This window comes from Acanthochromis polyacanthus, chromosome 14 (assembly GCF_021347895.1).
Source record: "Acanthochromis polyacanthus isolate Apoly-LR-REF ecotype Palm Island chromosome 14, KAUST_Apoly_ChrSc, whole genome shotgun sequence".
Taxonomy (NCBI): domain Eukaryota; kingdom Metazoa; phylum Chordata; class Actinopteri; family Pomacentridae; genus Acanthochromis; species Acanthochromis polyacanthus.
In genome coordinates this window covers 30,374,383-30,396,537 of record NC_067126.1, presented here as the reverse complement: position 1 = coordinate 30,396,537, position 22,155 = coordinate 30,374,383, and the positions used below count along the sequence as shown (strand labels likewise).

Genomic DNA, 22,155 nt, shown 5'->3' with positions numbered 1-22,155 from the left:
AGGAGCAAGTCACCAAGTTGAAGATACATTCAGCATGGTGAAATGTCTTTTTAGTGCTGATGTCCACAGCAGAGTAACAAAAAAAGCAAAATAAAGTGTAAATAATTAAACGTCTATAGTATGTAGAGTCAACATATTTTCGAGTACAATTATAAATATTATTAGTAGAAGTAATAGTATGTTAAATAATCAAGGAAATTCTTTTTTAAAAAAACAACAACAAATATTTTGTTTTTTTAAGGGAATTATGGCATTATAAGTTTGCTTTAAGACGTTTCTGAGTTCTCTCTACTTGTAGTCATGATTATGCTGTTTCCATAGAGGTGCTGGACTGCAATCAATAATGAGGCCACAGTGAGCAAAAACGAAGCAAAAAATCTATAAAATTAAACAAACAAACAAACAAATTTTAGAACATAACAATACTAACAATATTATAATAATAATAATTATTATTGTTATGTTGTAAAATGCATAACCAAGAAAATTCACTTTACACATAGAGGGCTTTATACTGCAGTGAAAAATTAATTACAGTTAGGAAAAATAATAAATAAAATTAAACAAATAATGCTACTACTACTACTACTACTACTACTATTAATAATAATAATAATAATAATAGTAATAAAATGAGAAACTTCCTGGTGTTTTAAGGCTGGATCTGCTTCAATCTTGTTGATAATAAAACACTTTTTAAAACACAGACAGTGTTTCTGTGATTTAAAAGCAGTAATTCAGTGGAAATGAGTTGCTGGATCCGTGCAGACTGTGTCGGTGCGGCGCTGTGCTGCTGTCTCTCTCTGTGTGTGTGTGTGTGTGTGTGTGTGTGTGTGTGTGTGTTTTGTATGTGTGTGTGGGAGGGATCTGCTCACTGACAGTGCAACTCTCACTACTAGTTTGGAGCTCCAACATTTCTTGTGTTCGCCGTCATGGAGTCTCGGAAGGATCGCCTCGGATCACTGCTGTGTTTTGTGTTCGTGCTGTTTGCTCACCTGCAGCTGGCCTGGACGGGAGGTTAGTGTCAGATCTTCTCTCTAAGTTGAACAAACGCGATTTTATGTAGACAGATCTGTGGTTGTGCGCCGTTACGCTGCGTAGGCCCATGTTACAGTAAAGTGTCCTCAACTGCTGTAGCGTTTGTTTGCTGCTGACTTTAACTCAGGAGATTAGGCCTGAAGGTTATTAATCAGTTATCAACTTCCCTGAATGTCGACACTGTTGTTGTTTTGCATTTGGCAGCAAAACTTCTGAACCCACGGTAGCGCACGTAACGAAGGTCCAGTGCTTGTATGTGTTGCGAAACACTTATTTGCAATAAAAAGAGTGTTCCATATTAAAAACGTGCTTTTTGTCTCTTTGGATTTTTCTAAAGGAGACATCATAATGCCCATTTTGCAAAGAAATTATACCAATCCCAATGTATAGATCGATTTCTGGATAGTTATATGGAGCAATAATTGGTAATATTGGCATTTAAATGTGTACAAAAGTTAAAAAAAGCACCAACTGTGAATGAAGTCTTTGTTTCTTAGACGTGCATAGATCAAAATAGGTGAAATAATCTGATGTTCCCAAGTGCACGATCCCATAGAAACCACAAACAGAATCGTCTAGAAAATCATGACAGCATTTTCCAGATACAGTCATTGGCAAAGAGGAACAGTGATCACAAGCTGAAACTTACCAACACTGTGGAAAAGCTGTTGTAGCTTCTTTAAGTTGCGTTTTGACCATGTTAGTGTGGTTCATTTTCTTTCTAGACCTGCTAACAGTGATCCAAACAGCTAAAATCAACTGTAGATACACTGCAGATTGTGAAGTTTGACATTTATTGTTCTTATTGATATGATTCAGAGCAATCACTTTGAACTTTAAAGGGCCAGATTTGAGTGTGTCAATACTGAAAGGGCTGTGCTGTATTTGATGCATAACCCTTTTATAACTCTTAAATGTTCTGTTTTATTGTAAGTTCATGCACAGAGAAAGTCGCATGTGGCTCAGAGCTGATCCAGAGTTGTTCCCTGGTTTTCCAAAACAGTTGTGTTCATTCTAAAAAAGCAGGTGTGCGCAGGAATACCAGAAAATGGCAAACAACTTGGTCGACCAAAGGAACACAAGCGTTGTGGAGGAGCGGGAAATCATTTCCATGGTGAAGAAAAACCCCTTTATGAGTGCAAACCCTTGGGAGACTCAAAAACAAAAAGACCAGATGGCGTTTTTACAAAAACTCACAAAAAAAAGAGACTGGTAGAGTTCTGGGGAAAACAAGTTATATGGGCAATTTAGTCAACAAGAAAGCTCTATGAAAATGATGGAAGGAGGAGAGTGGAGAAGCAGCTCCTGACCCAAAGCATACCGCCTTATCTGGGAAACGTGCCGGGTGTGGAACCAACAGGATGAACGCAGACGTGACCAGAAGCATTGCGTGCTGAGGTTCAGGCAGGCACTTCAAAACTCAATGGATGACGTTTGAATGATCAGGACAATGATCGAAGGTGGAATATCCTCAGCTGACTGAACTGCTCACTTGGTCTTAGACCCACTGAGCTGCATTTGTAAAAGGCCAGACTAAAGGCAAACAGACCTACGAGAACTTCAACAGAGAAACCATCAAGGACATTTGACCCCACAAACTTTGGGAATTATATACTATCGTTCAAAAGTTCAGGATCACGAAAAGGTTTTTTTTTCAATGAAGATACCATTAAGTTAATCAGAAATACAATCTGTACATTGTTAATGTGGCAAATGACTATTCTAGCTGGAATTTTTAATGGAATATCTCCGTAGGGGTACAGAGGAACATTTCCAGCACCCATCACTCCTGTGTTCTAATGCTGCGTTGTGTTAGCTAATGGTGTTGAAAGCCTCATTGATGATTAGAAAACCGTTGTGCAGTTATGTTAGCACATGAATAGAAGTGTTAGCTTTCATGGAAAACATTAAATTTCCTGGGTGACCCCAAACTTTTGAACAGTAGTGTATGTTGAAATGACTGTTCTGGTCCATACAGTTCTTCACCTATTTTCATGCAAACCTTGAAACTCAAAGAGCAAAAAAAAAAAAAGAAAGTGTGTAACTGTTCAAATACTTCTGGTCTGGACTGTTGGTCAGGTGCCAGTTCTTTCTTTCAGATTGCCCTGCAGACGGACGCACCTGGGTGCCGTTTGGAGACAGATGTTACCACTTTGTCCACGGAGAAGAAGACACCATCAAAAGCTACACTTTTGTCAGAGCAAACACCCTCTGTCAAGGCTTTGGTACGTGAGACATTTGAATTCCAAATATTCTGTGAAAGACTAAATGTGCAAATGGGTCATATTCTTAACATGTGTGTGATCACGTTTTCATACCTGCTGGGCTTTTTCTAGAGCTTTTGACCGTCCAGAGTGCTGAGGAGAATGACTTTATCATTAAATATAGCCCAGAGGTGTGGAAAGGAGAGGTCAGCATGTGGCTGGGAATGTATTATGACACAAACAGTAAGTACCATGTGACCAGAGGACACTGAGATAATGCTGGCTGGTTTCTTCAAAGAAAACCTGATTGTCAAGAAGAATGACTGTTTAACTTAAATTACAGTTTTTCTTTCTTAAATTTTAAAAATACTGTCCTAAAACCCATGGATCATCTGGCACTTTTTCCACACTTTTCTGAACAGTTTTAGAACGTGTTTTCAAAAGAAAGAGTGTGAAACTTCATTTTGTGCTTGTGCCAGCTCTTTTTGAAAACTTGCATGACAACAGTGACTCATTTTTCTCTGTAAATCTTGACACAGTTTCACGAAATGTTGCGGAGTTTTTTTTCTTCTTTGTCATGGGAGGTGTAGCAAGAGATGCTAAGCTAACAGAAGCATTAATCCTCGTGTTGTCCTGCGGGTCAAATTGACCCGTTTTAAAGTTTGAAAATGTGGGGAAAAAAATACATTTTCACAGCGATGTCCACTTTTTCAACTTTTTTGGGAAGTTTTTGAACATTTTTTGGTGGAAAAAAAGAAATTGATTTTTTTGTGAATGTTAAAGAAAACATTAGAAGTTTTACTGATACATATATTTGGGGACAAATAAAGTTTTTTGAATTGAATTGAATAATCACTTTAGATATTTTTAAGATTTCTTTTGGAAGATTTTTACTCATTTTAAAAAAAAAAATATTTACAAGAATTTTTTTGCCAAATCTTGGGGATTTCTTTTTTTAAAATAAAACTTTTAAGGGAAGCTTTTAAGGAAATATTATAATTTTCATCCTGAAGGTTTTGAAAATTTTCACAAATTTTGGGAATTTTTTTGCTGAATTTTAGTTTTTTTTTCAGACAAGGAAACAATATTTTTTGGTGCCCACAAATGAAGACAACAGGAGGGTTAAATCACATATCATTTCATTATTATTTTATGTTGTGACACAGAAAATGTAGTGTTTAGAGAAACCAAAGCAAAAGTGATGCTATAGCTCTACCTTTAAATGTTGCTGTTACCTGTAACAGTGGTTGGTTTTCTCACTGGATGGGGTACTGACTGGTGTATCTTTCCAGCTGAAGACATGAAGTGGTTTGGTGAGGACCCAGTGAGATACACCAACTGGGAGAATGCCTTCCCATCAGACCTCCTCCCCATGGAAACATGTGTTGCTCTGCACAGCAAGACTGGAAAGTGGGAAAATGTCAGCTGCACAGAGGATTATGAGAACGGCGTGGTCTGTGAAACAGCACAGAGTAAGATTTAAGTCTGAGTTTTAATGCAACACTTACTGGATTTCTGTTGATGGCTTTATTATATTGTATTGACTTCATAAAATATGTTTGGGATTGTTGCCTCACAATGTGTTTTCTGTTTTTTTGGCTTCTCTAAAGAAGAGGAAGCCAAACGGAGTAAGTCAACCTTTGAGCTCTTTTTTCTCCGCTGTTTCTTTGCTTATTCCTTTGTGATTTTGTGTTAACAGTTGTGACCTTCCTTGCATTGTTATTTGTCCTCCTTTAGAACCTAGCGCACTGCTCTCCGCCCTGGTCATTCTCAGCGTGGTGGCTATCTTGGGAGTCTCAGCAGTTATTTGGTTTGTGCACCAGAAGCACAATCTCGGCTCCACTATCCTCACGGCATTCGAGCACCACCCTCCGTTCCGAGTCCTGGACATGGACCATACCTGCCTGGTGGAGGCTGAGGAGACCGACAGCACACCATAACACTAACCCCTTCACTCTTCTGCTTTTTTCCACTTGCACTAACTAACAATCATGTGTAAATTTCACCGACTGGTGCGTGTTCATCACCTGCCACGGAGTGTAACATCAGGTTAAAGTGATTGTATAGCAGATACTACGGAATGCTTCATTAACTTTTGGGATCGCTATTTCTCTTTCGTATATTAAAAGAAACTTACTGTTGCTTTTTGAAAGAGTAAGGGATTACAGGAAAAGCAGAGCTCTGTTTCTGTTACAATGATTTGCATTCCCACAAATGTGGGACACTAAAAAGAGGGATGAAAATAAGAAAGATCATTGTATGCAGTGGAGATTGAGATTTATTTTGTGTTTAGTTTCAATTATGTAAAAATGCTGGATTCTACACTTTATGTAACTCAATCAATCATGCTTTCATTATACCTTCCCTGCCTGGTAGATGCTCAAACTCCAGCTTGTCACACAGGCTCTCTGTCAAATTCAATAACCTGATCATCTACTGAGGGTTAGTTTTAAGACATTAGAGCCACGTGAGGAATTATACAAGTACGATGAGCATATTGACCTTTATTTCAAAAATCAAAGAAGTGTCACTTTAGCCAGTATTCTTTAAAACAGGAATCCTCAGTCATAAGCTATGAAGGGCACATTTAGATGGATTTAAATCCAAACGACAGCCCGATTTAAGTATGAGCAGTTGCCTATAGATGTAGCCAATAAGGTTAAGTTGCGTAGGCTATAAAGCTAATTTGTGTTTTTGAGGAAAGATATTCCAAAGAGAAAACTTCTCCTAAAGTATTACTGTTATTACAGAGACATTCTGACTAATATCTGTGCATTTGGTCAACTAGTTTGGGCACAATGTTTTTTTTGTTGTTGTTGTTGGCCAAAAGCACACAGCTTCCCCTCTACTGTGACAATACAGCCTGTAAGTATGAAACTGTTGACCTCGTCTGTCACAGTAATTCTCTCCATCCATAGAGTGCATCTGTCATTTTTGGATTGTTTAACTGGTTAGAAGATTCAGTGTATGTTTTCAAATGTGAAGTGTATTCTTGCTCCCCTGTGAAATACAACCTTGGTATTATTTTTTTTTAGAAAGTTATAAATAAATCGTCCCGTGAATGATTCACGACAATCAGATTTTGGTTATGTGTTGGATTTATTGTAGAATTATGGAAGGAGACGACTTCTTCAGGTGACCCATCTTAATATTGATAATTTTAATACATTTGCACAATTTTTTCATTTTGTCATTTTGGGTTATTGAGGGTAGATTGATGGGCTGAATTGCAATAAAAATGAACTCAAAATGTGCAAAAAGTGTGCAATATACGAGATTCATTTGGCAGGATCTGAAGCCTTGAGTGCTTTCATAATAAAATATGCTTCACTGTAAGAGGAACTTCTTTGCTTTTATGTAATTAATCTAAGTCGAAAACTGCTACTAGGAAGCACTTCTTATATTATGTCACCAGTAACTTATAGCTTTTGGTTATCCAGCAGTGCCAGCTGAGAAAAAGGACTGATTCCTCTCTATTCTGTGTGAACTACATCGAACATTCCTGCTAAATATATATATGTCAATGCATAATTAAGGCGAAAAAGATGAATTAGGACACCAAAATTGGGGATAGAGTCTAATTAGTTCTGAAAGGATATCTACATCACTGTCAGCTGAAGTGTCACTCCTTCGAAAAGTCCAGTGGCTCTGTTGACATCTCAGTGTCGCCGAGATGAAACAGAACTGAAAGAAGTCAGCAGGATATCTGTTGTTTTTTCCACTACTTCCATGCACGTCTAATTTTAGACTTCCAAGAAAGCCTCAACAAAGAAATTCTCTTCAAATCTCGGCATCAAATTCCTCTTTGTTGAATATGTTGATGTTTAATGTTTCACATTTGGTGATGAATTGACAAAGGCAGTTGTGCACCAATATGTACGGATGTAGAGAATCACACAGCAACCTTCATTTCGTCTGAGCATTTTTGGTCATTTCTAGATTTGGCCACCAGGTGGGACAGTGAAACACATTTCTGACAAGTGCGTTTGTCCCATCCCTGTCACTGCAGGGAAGGAATGTTCTTCCACAAATGAATTAGATCTGAAAACATGGACAATTAGAGTCTGACACACAGAACATTTACTGTTGGACAATAATCTATAAGATGGCTAGTTTCTAAAAGTAGCACACTAGCTAAAAAAATGTAAGGAAAAACAAAATTCAGAGATAATAAGTACAAAAACTTGAATGCATAGTAAATATGTTTGTTTAATTAATTGTTGATGACAAAAGTTACATAGCCTCGCTGTGGTTGCCAATAATTAACACGTGATGCAAGAAGAGGGTCAAAACAACAGAATAGGACCGTTGACCTACACAACAGGGGCTTTGTGAGGCAGTTTAAACTGTGGCAGTGGTGCCCTCGAGGATGTGTGACGCTGTGTGTACTTGGAGATGTTAAATTCTCATCAAACATTTTGGAATTTAGGAAATGATGACATTTATAAAGAGGCATCTTCAATGGAACTTAAAGGCCTCTATATTCTCACATGAACCAGAAATTGAAACACAACTTACTCTGAGTTTTGCAGGTCTTGATATAGCAACAAGTAGACAACCGAAACTGTATAAACTGGCAACAGAGGCCTATATGGTCAAAAAATGATTTTTGAGAAATACACATAACACTGATTTTCATTTCAGTTAAGTGCGTACAGCTTGTCAAATCTACAGAATGTGTCTTTCAGAATGACTTAACTGGTCAAATTGCAGCAGATATTTATTTTCAAAACTCAAATTTACCAGTTTTCATAAGACCAAAGAGTGATTCATCCTTATGAATATGCAATGAGGTGTAATATATTAGAGTTACAAGCTGACTGGTCTGATAAATGCAACTCTGGATGATGCATTTAGAAAGCCTGGAGTGTGATGGTAAATGTCCCTTTTTTCCACACAGTGTACACAGTCTAGCCCACTTTCAGACATGTGGATCGCTGCCTTTATTTAATTTTTTTTCTTCAGAATTTCAAACAGAATTATTTAAGGCTGATAATCATTCTGTATAAGGTCTGCTGAACTTGCACAGTAATTGTTTGCAAAGCTACTGCAAAATGTTTCAGTAAAAAGAAGTATTCACAATTTCTTGCACAGGCAATTATGGTAATTAGAATAATTATATTCTTTGAAATAAGAGGTAGGGTTTTGATTGAATTTCTGATCAGCCTTTCAAGTCAAATAACTATTAGCTTTTGCAGATGGCAACATATGTAATTCATCCCGTTACATCCCTAAAACATTTTTTTTTCTGTTTACCTGGAAAATATGTAATCTATTGTCACCCGGTGGCACAAAAAGCTGTAATGGCCTATTTTCGCTAAAATAAAAGCACATGAATTTCATTCACACATCTGCCACACCACTGCTCGGGGCAGTAAAAGGTCGATACTGACCCAAAATGACTAATTAAAATGGACATTGGTATGCATGAATAAGACGGGGCATACAGTAGCATGACAGATGGACTAAAAATGGGAGCCACACTGGATCACAAGACATAAATTCATCAGGCATGAAGATAATCAAATTATGTGCCAATAAAACACAAAATGGACCACAAATGAAAGCCCTGTCTTGCTCATAAATGTAGCATTGTAAATACTTAGAAAGGAGCCCTGACACTGGCCTTTATGTCAGAGGATTTTTACATAAAGACCAGATCTCATTTCTGCCTTTTCAGCTTTGTACTCCAAACCCTGTGTCTCTTTCTCCTCAAGACTCTGTTAGGTATCAGTTATTACTGTTTGATGTCCTCTTCTATTCATGTTCCTGTGTTTCCCAGAAAAGGTGTCTGTACATAGAAATACGGAGCATCTGTTTCTCATGTCCTGCTCCTGAAAGTCTCATGTTTCTCCCCCATTCACTATCCTGGAACATGCTCCAATTAACAGAGGAAAACAAAGGCTATGCACGCTCTGCTCTCTGACCAGCCCTTCTAGACACTCCATTTTATGTCAAAAAAGAGATGCTTCACTTCCTTTAAAGGATAACTTTGATTCTGTTCAAATTTGCATATATGATATGAATTACTCTACAGAATGTCACATGTGCAGGGATTTATTTGGTGTGATGCTGAAAAAATTGTGCTACATTATTAATTTCACAATGCAGTTTCAATCTGAATATAGGCTCACATTTTGATATCAGACAACTCACGTGGTGATGCAGATTTTCAGGACTCTGAGTTAAATATTCCACACACACAAAGCTTCAAACTTAAGAGATGAATGCACTCAGTTTTTAGCTCACACACTGTGCCATTTTCTAAATCAAATGCATGTGCAGTGCTGGAAGGCTTTGGTGTTAAAGGGATCAGAGCATTGTGTGCTGACATGATTAAAATCTGTATTATTTAAATATGTCAAGCGAAAACAAAAAAAAAACTGCGGTAGTGAGTCCAACTCTTGTGCCTTTAGGGTATCCTGAGCTTTCTGATAAAATAATAATAAAAAAAAACAAACGCACATCTTAATTTGTTTTCTGTCAGTCTCTGGAGAGATCATCTTTGCTGTGTCTTTGGTATCTCATTATACTTTCTAATCAAGACTCTTTAAAAATCTCTTTAAAGGGGACAGACTATTCGCCCTTCCCCCAGCACGCTGCTTGCATTGCAGCCATCGACTGTGACTTATTATGTTACAAATGACCAAGGTAGGCTGACATTTTGATTTTATGTGATCGCTTCCATAGCTCATTCTCTGCCATTAAAACCCCCTGGACCACAAATTAATCAAATCATCTATTTCCCTCCCTCACCCTCATCTTTAGCCAGGGTTGTGCCTCACTCAGTCCAGATAGTTGCTCCTGTGACTGCAGCATCTACAAATGACGCAGAAGGAAAAAAAAAATCAATGCACACCGGGGACGATGAGCAGGAAAAATAAACACGTTTTAAATTACAAATGCTGATCAAGGATTTGTTTCTCTACATCTTTAATTCAAACATGCCTTTGTGCCTTAATTACTGTATCCAATTAACTGAACCTCACATCCAGTGTGCTTCTGCAAAAGGCGCAGTGCCTTGAACTGAAACACAGCTTCTTCGCTCAAAAAAAGGCAACATGGTGCAACAAGGTGTAATTACAAGTCAGTGTGGTTTTATCGCTGTTTTAATGTGTCCTGAAATAAATCTCATTGCAATAATTTTAACCTCCCAGAAGAAGCTGATACTCAACTTACAGTGTTCTAAGAAATGTATTGCAAAATTATGTATAACATGAAATATTTACCACACTTATCTTATGGGTAAAATGCTTCACTTACACTGTATTATCAGTGTTTGTTGTTGGCTGTAATTAAAATGCACCTCTTTTTGTTGCCTGTTGCTAAGTGTGTTCCTGGTTAATGATCAGAAAAGATCAGATGCTTGTCCTTGACTAAATGGGGTCACTTTATTGGATGAACACAGTATTTTTATGTATCTTATTTTAGCACTCATCAACTTGCATTAATGCGCTTGGTCCTTAGGAGCCCACACTTTTAGACAATTTAAATGGAAGTGTTTGGCAAGAAGCATACAGAATCATTTTCACTGATACACACAGTAATTCCCCTTAACTAAAGACTGAGCTGCAGGTGCAATATAACCACACATTTATTTTTAATTTCATAGAAAAACATCCCTTCATTTGCAGTCCAAGCTGATTTGCACCTTCTGCACTGTCACACAGCAATAAAAGCTTTTCCTACTTTTTGACATGTTCTCATTCACTGGTTAACTGCTGAAATATGTCGACTTTACAAAATATAAACAGCATAAAAATCACCTTAAAAAGCAGCTTTATTCAGACTACTTCATTCCACGGATAACAACAGAAAGATCAGAACAAACTGTTGCCAGCTGGATGCAGGTATGTCAGCCAGAAACTTTAATTTCCACAACTGAATTGTTTGTTGTCTCAGAAATAGTTTCAGATAGAGCTGTATGAAAGGCAATCCACCACATTTTGCTCTAGATAGATGTGTCCAATCGCTTAGATGATCATTTATTTAAGATATCACAATTTGTTAATGAGTCAAGAGGTGTCTGTATTTGTTATCTAACATGCATCTGAGCAACACAGGTAACCTTACAGGGCTGATGCACAGAGAGAGGCGGAATGTGATGGTAGTGCCTCCGTTGTAATCTGTCAACACACGTTCCTACATTAAACTAACTATATGTTTGGCATTATAAGTGAGAAGGTAATGTGGTTTTTAGTACGAGTGGTGCTTCAGACTGACACACAGAACTCTCAACAAGTGGCATGCAAGAAGACAAATGATCAGTCCACAAGTAACATCGGCAGTCTCGGTAACTCTTTGCAGATGTGTGACTTGTGACTGACTTCAGTCTTGATCTACCTCTAATCTTTTCCAATACTGGGTTTTCTCATGATAATCATTCTGTTTTAGATATGCCATAGAGCCTATCATAACAGCAAATACTGATTCCCCTATGCTATTGACAGAAATTAACAAAATATTAGACGCTGCAATTAATTATACATTTTAGCTTTTTACTTGTTCTTATTTTAATAAATTGATATTGCACATTACTTTTTCCCACCCTCTTCTTTGTGCTTGTTGTTGGTTGATGATGCTTTAATGTCTCAAATCTTGCTTGCACAACAAAACTGTTAGACTGCACCATCAAATCTACACACACACACAAAAAAATAACAAAAAAACATAATCCTCAGTGCTGCAATCAGTGAGTATTAATGCTTCCCCTCCTTTATGGTTATTAATCACAAAACAAGCTAGAAATGTGTATGTATTTTAACCTTCTTTTTCTCTCTTTTTTTGAATAAAATTATTCATACTTACCCTATGCCATTATAAAGGTTTGATTCCAGACTATACACAGCTGGATGCAGGCTTGTGCTTTCACTGTCCACAACAGGGATGTAGTGGGAAATCAAAGCAACATGCACCTGTCAGTGAGAGCAGAGTTTAGCCACTATGAAGACCCCCTCAGATCACTGATAAAATCACCAGTGTTGTGGGTCAGTTTGTGCACTCGCAGGCTGCAGAACTAAAAGTTTGCGGTGAAGAAGCCGAGCTGACGTCAGTTCTCCGAGTTGCTGGCAGAGAGTCTGAGCAGAGTCTCCTCAATCTGCGATTAGACACCGACACGTTCAGTCACACTCCCAGCCAGACTCAATTACTGACCGGGGCTCTTCCATTCATCTCCTCCAACAGCGCCAAACTGGGAAGTTAAACCGACACTTCTTCCGTTTCTCTCTCTCTGTCTCTGCGTCTGTCTTGTGAAGGAATACGAGAGGGTTTTTTCCGGCGATAAGGTGAGTTCACAACCTTGGCTCGTTGTTGTCTCTCTCACATTTGTGCGGCTAACAGCTAAGCTAACGCTGTTTGGCTACCGAAACCAGCAGCATCCTCGGCGACACTTGCCACACTCAGCCGCTCCGCGAGTCGATAAAAAAAAAGAAGAAAGTTGTTGTCCGAAAGTATTTCTGGTCTTTTCTGTGTATTTGTGAAGCTTTGAACTTTCCCCCAGCTGTCATTGAACTTTTAAAACAGTGCTCTTTAACGGACTTTAGCAACTAGTTAATGTTATTTTTGTCTTCGTAGCGGATCCACCGTGTGTCCATAAATGATAAGTTAGCTTGGCAGCAGGCTTCTTGTTGTGTAAAAAGTACTGCCCTTTTAATGCTAGTTTCCTGTCACAGTATGTCATGAAATTAGTAGTATAGGTGGGTTTTTATTAATGTTAGAGCTTCTTCATGTTTCCCTACAATGAATTATTTGTTATCAGTGTTAAAAGCCGGGCTGCCCGCTGCTTTCTTCTCCCCCTCTGGATCCTCTTTTCGCTGCTTCCTCCTCAAAGAAAAGCTGCAGCTGCGGTCTGGACTGAAATTTACCCTTTGAGATTATGACAATACCCTCCATTTTTTGTGTGCTTTCATATTAACAACAAGGCATTCGCCATCTTGGGCTACTTAATATAGCACTGTCTATTTAAATGGGTGTTTACCTGATGTAGTAATGAAACTTTGGAGGAGAAAAGACATTAATTTCTGTCGAGGTGCAATTAAAAGCATTTTTTTTCACTGAAATGTAATGTGTTTTGGAGTTGTAGAGGGGATATTTTCAAACTGATTGGGTTGAACTGTAAAACACTTCATCTCTCTGTATGTCACAAATTTAGTCTTTTAACCTTATAATGACTAATCTAATCTGAGAGCCACAAGCACAAACTAGGCCTAACTTCCAAACAGAAATCAGGGCATTTTAACACTGTCCTGATTTATTCCCTGTGCTGTGTATTTTTTTTTTTAAATAAAAGCTGGGCCTACTTATCTTACTTTAAATTTGAAGAAACCTTTCTGTGTGTCAATTCCCAACACAGACTGGCACACATAAGCACAAACTTGAGGAAACCTAATAATTGATGGCTCCTTTTTGACTTGTCATTGCAGGAAAATCACAATTCTTACCACTAATAGCATGAACAATGAATTTGTCATGTTTAACTGACCCATAAGTCATGATGGTGTAACACATAATGCGAAGACTGTAAAACTGATGCAGCTGCAGGGATTCAGGCTTGATTTCAATCATTTTTTAAGAAGTTTTCCGACTGTGACATGTCAAATTACCATTATAGATCTTTTTTCTCGAAATGCACATTTATTATGCCTTTATGAAACTTCGCCACGACAGCATCGTTTGCTCTTTTCATATGCCATGCAAATCAATGTGTGAAACATGACTCATGCAATCCATAGGGCTTGTTTTGATGGTGTAAATTCATCATGCGTCATTTTGTCTCCTCTGGCAGGCATCTTTTGTTTGTTGCACGCTGGAGCTGATTTGTCTTTACGGATGCAATTGATAGTAATGAACTAGCGTGTGACCTCAGTGCAACGCCGTCTCAGTGAAATGGCAGCAAACATTAGTTCTGCTAAAGTTCATCATTTAAATGGCTTCAGTAGCCAAGGCAGCGAGATAAATCAGATCACAGCCTTGATGTGTTATGCATGCATCCAGTAACTGCCAATGAATCAAAACACAGGTAGAAGGTCACTAAATTTGCCTCATATTTATTCAGTGCACACGTCCTTGAAAAGCTCTGCAGACAGAACAGTGGTGTAAACTCCTATTATGAGTCTTTAACACTGGAAAAAAAACAAAAAACAAAGGAGTCACCAACTTGGCATTTTAACGTTAAAAATGTTGCGAGGTTTTGTTCTTTCAGGGTCTGAAGGGAAATGCTGCTTGATAATTCAAACAGCACTTTTAATTTTTGCATCCCTAGGTGCAGTATTTAAAAATATTTTCAGCTCAATCAGTCATGTGATTATAGACAATACTGCTTTATACGTATAGATACTAAAACGCCATTTGAAATATACTTCATGGTTTATCAGCTTTGTAAGATTTTTGTCAAGGTATATTATTATGTTAGATTTTAAAAAATGTGTTTTTCTTTGCACACTGCTTGCTATTTCAAGTAGGCATCACAGTTTTCTCTCGGTATGATCGTACACAATATGAGACGACCCCATTTTTATGTTCCTTTGGCTCTTATTATGGCCTTATGAAAGGACCAAAGGAAAAAAAAATGGGTCTGCTAATAATTGTTTCACCCATTTTCGCCCTGTCTCTCCTATTCTTACCCTTTCCACAAGTTTGCACTCATTAATCAAAGATGCTGGACTCCTGCTGAGGGCTGAGCTGCAGGTTCATCAATTTGGCAGCCGGCTTTCTGTAAGGAACAGTGCAGAGGCTCTTAACACACAAGCATAAATAAATCTATGGTCTTTATATGCAAGCCCTGAAGGTTAATGCTGTATAATTCAATGTACCCTCTTTGTCTGCCGTGATTGATGTTTTTAAACATGTAAGGCTTGACGGGAGTCCCTTTTTGTAGGTCAGTGTTGACACTTTATGATTGGGTGAGCTTGGGGGGAGCGGCACGAGGGAGGTGGATTATTAGGAATATGTCAGGGAGATTACTCTTTTTCACTCATCTTCCTGGTCTATTTTCTCTCTGCCTGGAGATGCTTGTCGCTGTGCTTTATTTGAGCCACTGATGCCTCTGAGATTGAAGTCTGCCTGCTGTGTTAATGCAGCTGATTTTTAAAATGCTAGTGGCCTCCTCTGCCTGTATAGCTGTTCAGTATTTATTTGCGTGCTCTGCTGCAGAAAATTTAAGCCAGCCAAGAATGAATGAATTCAACCTATATTCATAATTCTTAGTCAGATAGGAGCCATAATGTAGATTAATACCTACAGACCTTTAGTCAGGTTGCTGGTATAAGCCATTCCACTCTCACACAAAGACTGTGCCTCAGCAGCCCCATTTTTATTGATCCACATGCATTTAAAATCTGGTCACTGCTGCCACAAACACTTCCCACTTTAGCTGCGCTAAGCATGCTGCAGCAGCCATATTTTTAAATATTAAATTTTGACTTCTTGTTGTCTGTCCTGATAAGAGACCAGAGGAAAGAAATACATCCATCAAAATGTTTGGATCAGCAAAAGCTAAAATATAAAGCTTGGTAGAACTAACTGACTAGCTTTTGCGTTCACTAAAAGACATTGTACAGTAAACTTTATATTGAAATGCTCTCTCTTCATGTCATAATTTTTGAATTGTGAAGAATAAGAAGCAACATTAAGGTGCACACCTAGCCACGCATTACTTCACATACAGATGTAAAGAAAGTCGTTGTGCTCTGAAGTGGGGTGGGGGTGGGGGTTTGCAGTGATCTATAGCTTAGGTGGAGAGGATAATCTAGAAATAACCTCTGAGTTATTCACCTGGCCTGCATACTTCTAAAGTTTCTTGCAGTTAACAGGTGTGGGCCATGCTGCATGAAAACAAAGACTATATTCACTTATATCAAAATCTCTTTTTCAAATATTATTATTTTTTGGGCTTTTTTGTGCCCTTATTGACAGATTGAAAATAGGGGGGCGTGGGGACGGGGGGACGGACATGCAGCAGATGGTCCAGCCAGCCGGGATTCAAACCGGGGACTTGCAGCTCAGGGCATTAGCGCCCATGTGGTATGTGCCCGAACCACTCAGCTATCAGGTCACCCCTAACATCAGGAAAATTAATGCACTTTTATGGGAAAAAATGAAAAACGGAAAACTGCAGTAGATGTGCCATTTCACCCAGCAAATTCCACATATTTAATGAGTGTACTTTTTGCTTAGGCTGTCATAAATTGATCATTAGACCACATGTATCAAGGGCATCTGGATGGCTTATTACCTCTGCTAAACATTTTTTCAGGCCCTGCAATGATCCAGATTTTACAAGGGACATTTTTAATTCATAGGCCTATTACCACAGTATTATTTAACACGTCTTTAAAAAGAAAAAATGTACAAGTTTAGTTAATCCTGTACTAATGGCTTGCTGTCTTCTGAAGGAAATGTTGGTTTGTTTGAGCTGAGAAGATGAGGTTAACAAATGAAGCTCTTTAGATGTTGCAGGCCCACTTGTAGCACACAAAATGTTCACCCTGACCTCACCAGCAAACTAAAACTCCCAAATCATGTAACACAAGGACGGCCAAGGAAATGGTGGAGAAAGAACCTGCCTACTAGTACAGAGGTTACCTTATCTGTTAGTTATTTCCATGACTTAGTAAGCAGCTTTTGTGTAGGGAAACCAGTGTCATTATGTGTTCTTTAAATGACATGGAGCCAGATAGACAGCTGAGTAACCCGAGGAGCTTCAGTCTTGTAACAGTTCAAAGAGTTGCTGCAACAGCTCTTTATTTGAAACGAGAGACTGACCTTTTTATTCTTCATATTGAATGTTTCCTTCATGTGTACAAGACCGTAGTCTCTTTTACACTGGTATTCACACTACACAACGACATGATGGTAAGGTGAATCACTTGTGCGTGACGTACAGTCAAGTGTTGATCGCACTGCTATGAGAACATGGAGGTGGAATTTGTTTTTGTAAAGAGAGAAGTGTTTACACTTCATATGCATAGCTCACTTTGAAAGTATAGAGGGAGAGGGTTACAGAATATCAGAAAATGTGTCAAATCAAAGTGGAGCATCTATTCATTTGATCCAGAGCCTTTATGCTTTTAAACATTTTCCCTGCTTTATCTAGACAGTTTTTAAGTTTTTTGTTTGTTTTTTTTGGGAGGGGGGGTCATGTGAGAGCCATTGTACATGTCATTTAGGTTCCTGGCTTAATCAATTTAAGCTCTAAAAATGCAAGAATGTGACACTTTAAGTCACTTCAAAAGCAGCACATAGGACCTACTGAGTGCCTAAACAACAGCCCCCACTCATATATGACAGAGTTATTGTCGTAAGTAGAGATAAATTTTATTGAAAATGCTGCTTTAAGAAAAGAATAAGCTGTCTTTTCAGTCAAGACAAACCAACCAACACCAAAAAGGCAGAAACTAAATATAGATAAGAGTAGATTTTTTTCCCAAGGATGCACAAAGTACTAATGGTCTAACTTGACACACAAGTATCCTTTGTGCTTGTCCAGTTGTGAAAATACTAAACAGTTTTAAAGTGGGTTGTGGCAGAGACCTATACGAGGATTATTTTGTTGTAAAATGCAGTACAGTAAATTATAAATGAAGAGCACTTTGTCATACTCCAGATAAATGATAACATAGAAATTACAGACATCTTTGTTCCTTGACCTTAAAATGTTCTGGTGTTCTATGGTGCAGGTTCAGTTTAGTTACCCATATGGTTGTAGAGACATCTTAGACGCACTGATTTTGACTGATGCATGAAGACTTGAAAGGATTTGAACTGATTTAAGGACTGAAGCTGGTCTAGGCTTCGTTTCCCTTACATTCCCGACAAAATGAACCCAGATGGTGATGCATAAATAGTATACATGTGGTGGCTAGTCGGAAATGCTCGGAACGTGTGTGTCATAACATCTTTTGTACACGAGAGCAGCTTTGTCATTGAGTGAATGTTATCTCATCAGTTGAAGAGGTATATTTTAAAGCTTGAGATTGGGTTTTTTTCAGAAAGAATTTCAAATGCTAGAATTTAAGGCAAGATTTGACAGTTTACTTTTCTTTCTAATACTAATTACTATTCAGCAGACTATAATCCAAAATCTAAATTTTTTAATTCACATCCCAGTGCCGTGTGTTGGGTCTTGGAGATGAAGTTTGATCTTTTACTGATGTTAAAATTAAATTAAAATAAAAACTCATTTCCCCTGGGGTCCATATTACCATTTTTATTTCATTTTCCCTGAGCTGTCAGATCGCAACAATGCTGAATGCGTAAATCGATAAAATCAAGCAATAAATGACTGCTGTTGTCTCATGTTTCAGGTGGAGAGCGGTGATGTCACAGAGCTGAGCTTCGTCTCATACAGTAAGTGAGCGGTTACATCAGCTCTTCATTGTCCATGTCTGCCTTTGTGCTCTTTGAAGTGTTTCTTTTGATTTTATGTCGGAAAAACCAGTTTGCTTTGTTAAATTGGAAAGCAGCAGCAGCAGCAGCAACAGCAGCACTACGTGGAACACCTCATTTTAAAGTACTATTTAGGTGTAGGATTAGAATTTTCCAATTAGGTTGAGATTTAACAAAGTCCTCCTTTACGAAATTAGTTTGTGCTGCATTATGCTTTGCTCTCATTTTGTGTGTATCTAATTAATTCCCATCTTTCTTAGAATTAGAGTGTTAAGGCTTCAGAGCATATTTAAATCTCTTGGGAAAGAAAAGAAAACTTTTTTGGCTGTGGGGTATTTTAAGATAAATTACTGTGAACCAAAGAGGGGTAATTGGTGGGGTTGGAGCTATTGTTTGGCTTTGTTTTAAAATGTAATTTGGGCTACTTCACACACAGTGGCTTTATACAGATGTTTCGTAGCAGCTATTAAAAATTGAACTGTTGCCTCGAGATAGGTGGTGGGCATATCATGTTTGCTTCCCACCAGGCTGAACTACTCCATCAGAAAGTGGGTTGTGTGTTTTTTCTTGGACTGCTGTGTGCAGTGGAACATTATGAGAGAGTTAATTTGCAGTCCTGCATTTGCAGTTAATTTTTCTCTGCTGTACATTGTGGAGGAAGCGTGAATTGATGAAGTATCATGAAACCATGTTTCATATCAGTGAATATATGAGGACAAATGCACTTGGCTCTAATACTAAATCAACAGTTTGAAGGCTTGAAACTTGAAACAGGCAAACTTGAAATTAATATGTGTTGTATGTAATATATAGCCTAGCCGCGCTAGACAACCCACGGCAAGGAATTTAATTCTCTGCCAGGGTCGGTCTAGTTACCCTCGGTAAGCCTCGAGGTTGGATGCTCCTAAAACTGGCCGACGAATCACCATGAAGTGGAGAGTCAGAAGGCGGGCGTAACTAAGTGACGACAGAGACGATTCTGACAGAAACAACCGGAAACAACCATAGAAACAAGGATAGACAAGAAGATGGCTGCGCACAATAAACCGTTATCTTTCGACTCGGCTTTGGCCACAGCCAAAGATTTAAAGCTATAATTCAACTTGAAAGATAAACAAAGGATAAGATAAGAAAGATAAATAAGGCTTCACCGAACTCCCTCATCCTCTGATTTCCGGCGCTCGAGGAACTACGTCAGCCTATTCGTTGCGCTGATTGGTTGTATACCTACCCAATTGCTGCAGAGTGATTTGAAAGACAACCTTTTAGCCCGCCTGCCTCCTTGTCGAGAGTTCCGAGACCCTTGCGTCTTCAGACCTGGGTCTAGCGCGGTTAGGCTATGTAATATATGCATGCAAGAGACCTCTTTGTTGATTTCAATGTAATGGTGAATTTTGGCTAATCAGATTTATGCAAGTATCAGGACAGTGACACAGTTTTCGTACATATTTCACTGTACAACAGGAAGGAATTGTAATCATTCTTACACAGTTAAAATTAGAAATATTAAGATTGTCTTTAACATTTGGGTGCAAATCCTTTACAATTCATGACTGCCTTAAATCTAAAACCCCTGGACGTAACCAAATTTTAGGTATGCGCCCTTAGTATACTTTGCCTGGGTTTACTGTAACCCTGTCCGCTGCTGTTTGTTTGTGAATCTTTCTGCTTTTTGTCTTCCCTAAGCCAATTACTGACTGGACCAATTAAGAACATTCTCTGCCTTAAGTTTCTTTCATGCTATATTTTGGGTCATAATCCATCTTTACTTTGAAGTGTTGTCCTATCACTTTTTTCCAGCATTTGTCTGAATCTGAGCACAACATATAGATCTTTACCTTTCAGAAAGAACCAACTACTTTATCAGTAGTCACATCATCAATTCGCACTAGTGACCCAGTTTCATTGACAGTCATACATTAGCGTAACATTGCCTCAACTGTGCTCAACAGATTTGCATCTTTATATTCTTCTGTTCTCTTCATTCTAGCACAAATTCTTTTTAGTTTCATCTGTCCAGAGAAATTTGTTCCAGAACTGGGTAGGGTTTTTTTGTTTGTTTTTAAAGATTTTCTCTGGATTTTTCTGCCCTTAAGTGTAACCACTGGTTTGCATTTTTGTGGGAAGACCACTGTATATACATTCATGAAGGTACCTCTTGATTGTAGACACATGAAATAATGAGGAAACAGCCACACCCTTAATCTCCTCTCCTGTTGTGATGTTCTCATCTTTATTATTGTGCAGGAAAAAGACTTTTCAGTTGGAAATCCTTATCAATAACCTGGAAGACTTTAAGAGTCAGATTCATGTAAGGTCTACTTGGATCTGCTGCCTGATATTCTGCTTATGACAGCTCCGTTTCAACGTCCGCCATGCTTTTCTTAAACAGCTTTGAATGGCAACTTGTTAGAAAACAGGCGTGTGACGGCTTTACATACTAATGCATCGTGTATCGAAACAGTGTTCATTAGTGTCATGTCTGTTGCGAGGTGAAAAGTTATTGAATTAATGATTTATCTCTGCCATTTGGAGGCTTGGTGTAAAACTGGCAAACTGAGGCTGGTTTTAAAATGATAGAACAAATTAATTGTGGTGCCTCACATAGTGGTACCAGAAGATCCTACCATCTAAAGTGTCTGTTTTCGGTCAGCATCATCCTTTCTGTAATTAAATCTTTCTATAGAACTGGTGTTGAATTTCTTTTTACAACTAAACCTGCCTTTTTAGTGTTTTCCAAATTCTCCTCCATCGCTTTGTTGTGCAAGTGCAGAGTGCATCTTATGTCCGGTCGTCAGGCACAATGGCAGGACCAAATGGCATGTCTTGTAAATACATTCATAAAAAAACTTGATGTGTTAAAGAACCCATTAATCTGAGTGAATTATGTCATCCAACTCTATTTCAGTGATCAGTTTTCTAAAATTCACATTTTCTCAAGGCTGTATGAAGTCTATTCTCTCCTTTGTCTTTCATCCTCTGATTCATTTCCCAAGTCTTTGAACATTTTCTATAAAACCAAGTGGAACTGCTCGCTTACCTTTTAAGCAAAGACTGCTGAATTTGTGTAATGAAATTCAAGACATGTACACGGCCACCCCCTGATCTAGAGGAAACGACTCCGACTCTTTATGCGACTGACCCTGGAAAGACACGGGTCATCTGCAGCTCTCCAGACGAGCTGAGTTGAAATGGCAATGTCAAAATGAGCTTCACCACAGGAATCCCATCATCATTTAAAGCTGAGCACTCTCCCTTTCATCTGTGTATGTAATACAAGCCCTCAAGGATTTATTATAGCAGTTATCAATAACCCTCCGTTTGCCTTCAGGGCTCAACAGTAACTTTCATAAATAGTTGCCGGGCTGATAAGTTATTGCCAGAAGTTGACGCAATGGTTGCTGCACATTAGGATGATTGAGAACGAACGAGTGCTTTGAAAAAAATGGTGAAATGTATTTTACTTGCTACATAATTTATTCATTCTTTCATGTCATGTTCGGCAGATCAGGTGTGATCAGTATGATTT

The 22,155-nt window shown here is 38.3% G+C and overlaps 2 protein-coding genes across 3 annotated transcripts in view; both read left to right on the top strand.

The window, feature by feature from the left end:
- The first annotated feature begins 851 nt into the window (after nt 1-851).
- On the top strand, nt 852-6,322 carry cd302 (CD302 molecule). Its single transcript, XM_022218435.2, has 6 exons — nt 852-1,017; nt 3,138-3,263; nt 3,375-3,485; nt 4,535-4,714; nt 4,853-4,870; nt 4,980-6,322. The coding sequence occupies exons 1-6, from the start codon at nt 933-935 to the stop codon at nt 5,180-5,182; spliced, it is 723 nt and encodes a 240-aa protein (XP_022074127.1). The 5' UTR covers nt 852-932; the 3' UTR covers nt 5,183-6,322.
- Nucleotides 6,323-12,340: 6,018 nt separating this feature from the next.
- LOC110968541 (bromodomain adjacent to zinc finger domain protein 2B-like) overlaps nt 12,341-22,155 on the top strand; it is a 49,515-nt gene continuing 39,700 nt past the window's right edge. For both annotated transcript variants that reach the window (XM_022218453.2, XM_022218446.2), the window contains exons 1-2: nt 12,341-12,526; nt 18,545-18,587. The gene's annotated coding sequence lies outside the window, so the exon portion shown is untranslated. The remainder of the gene's footprint in view (nt 12,527-18,544; nt 18,588-22,155) is intronic.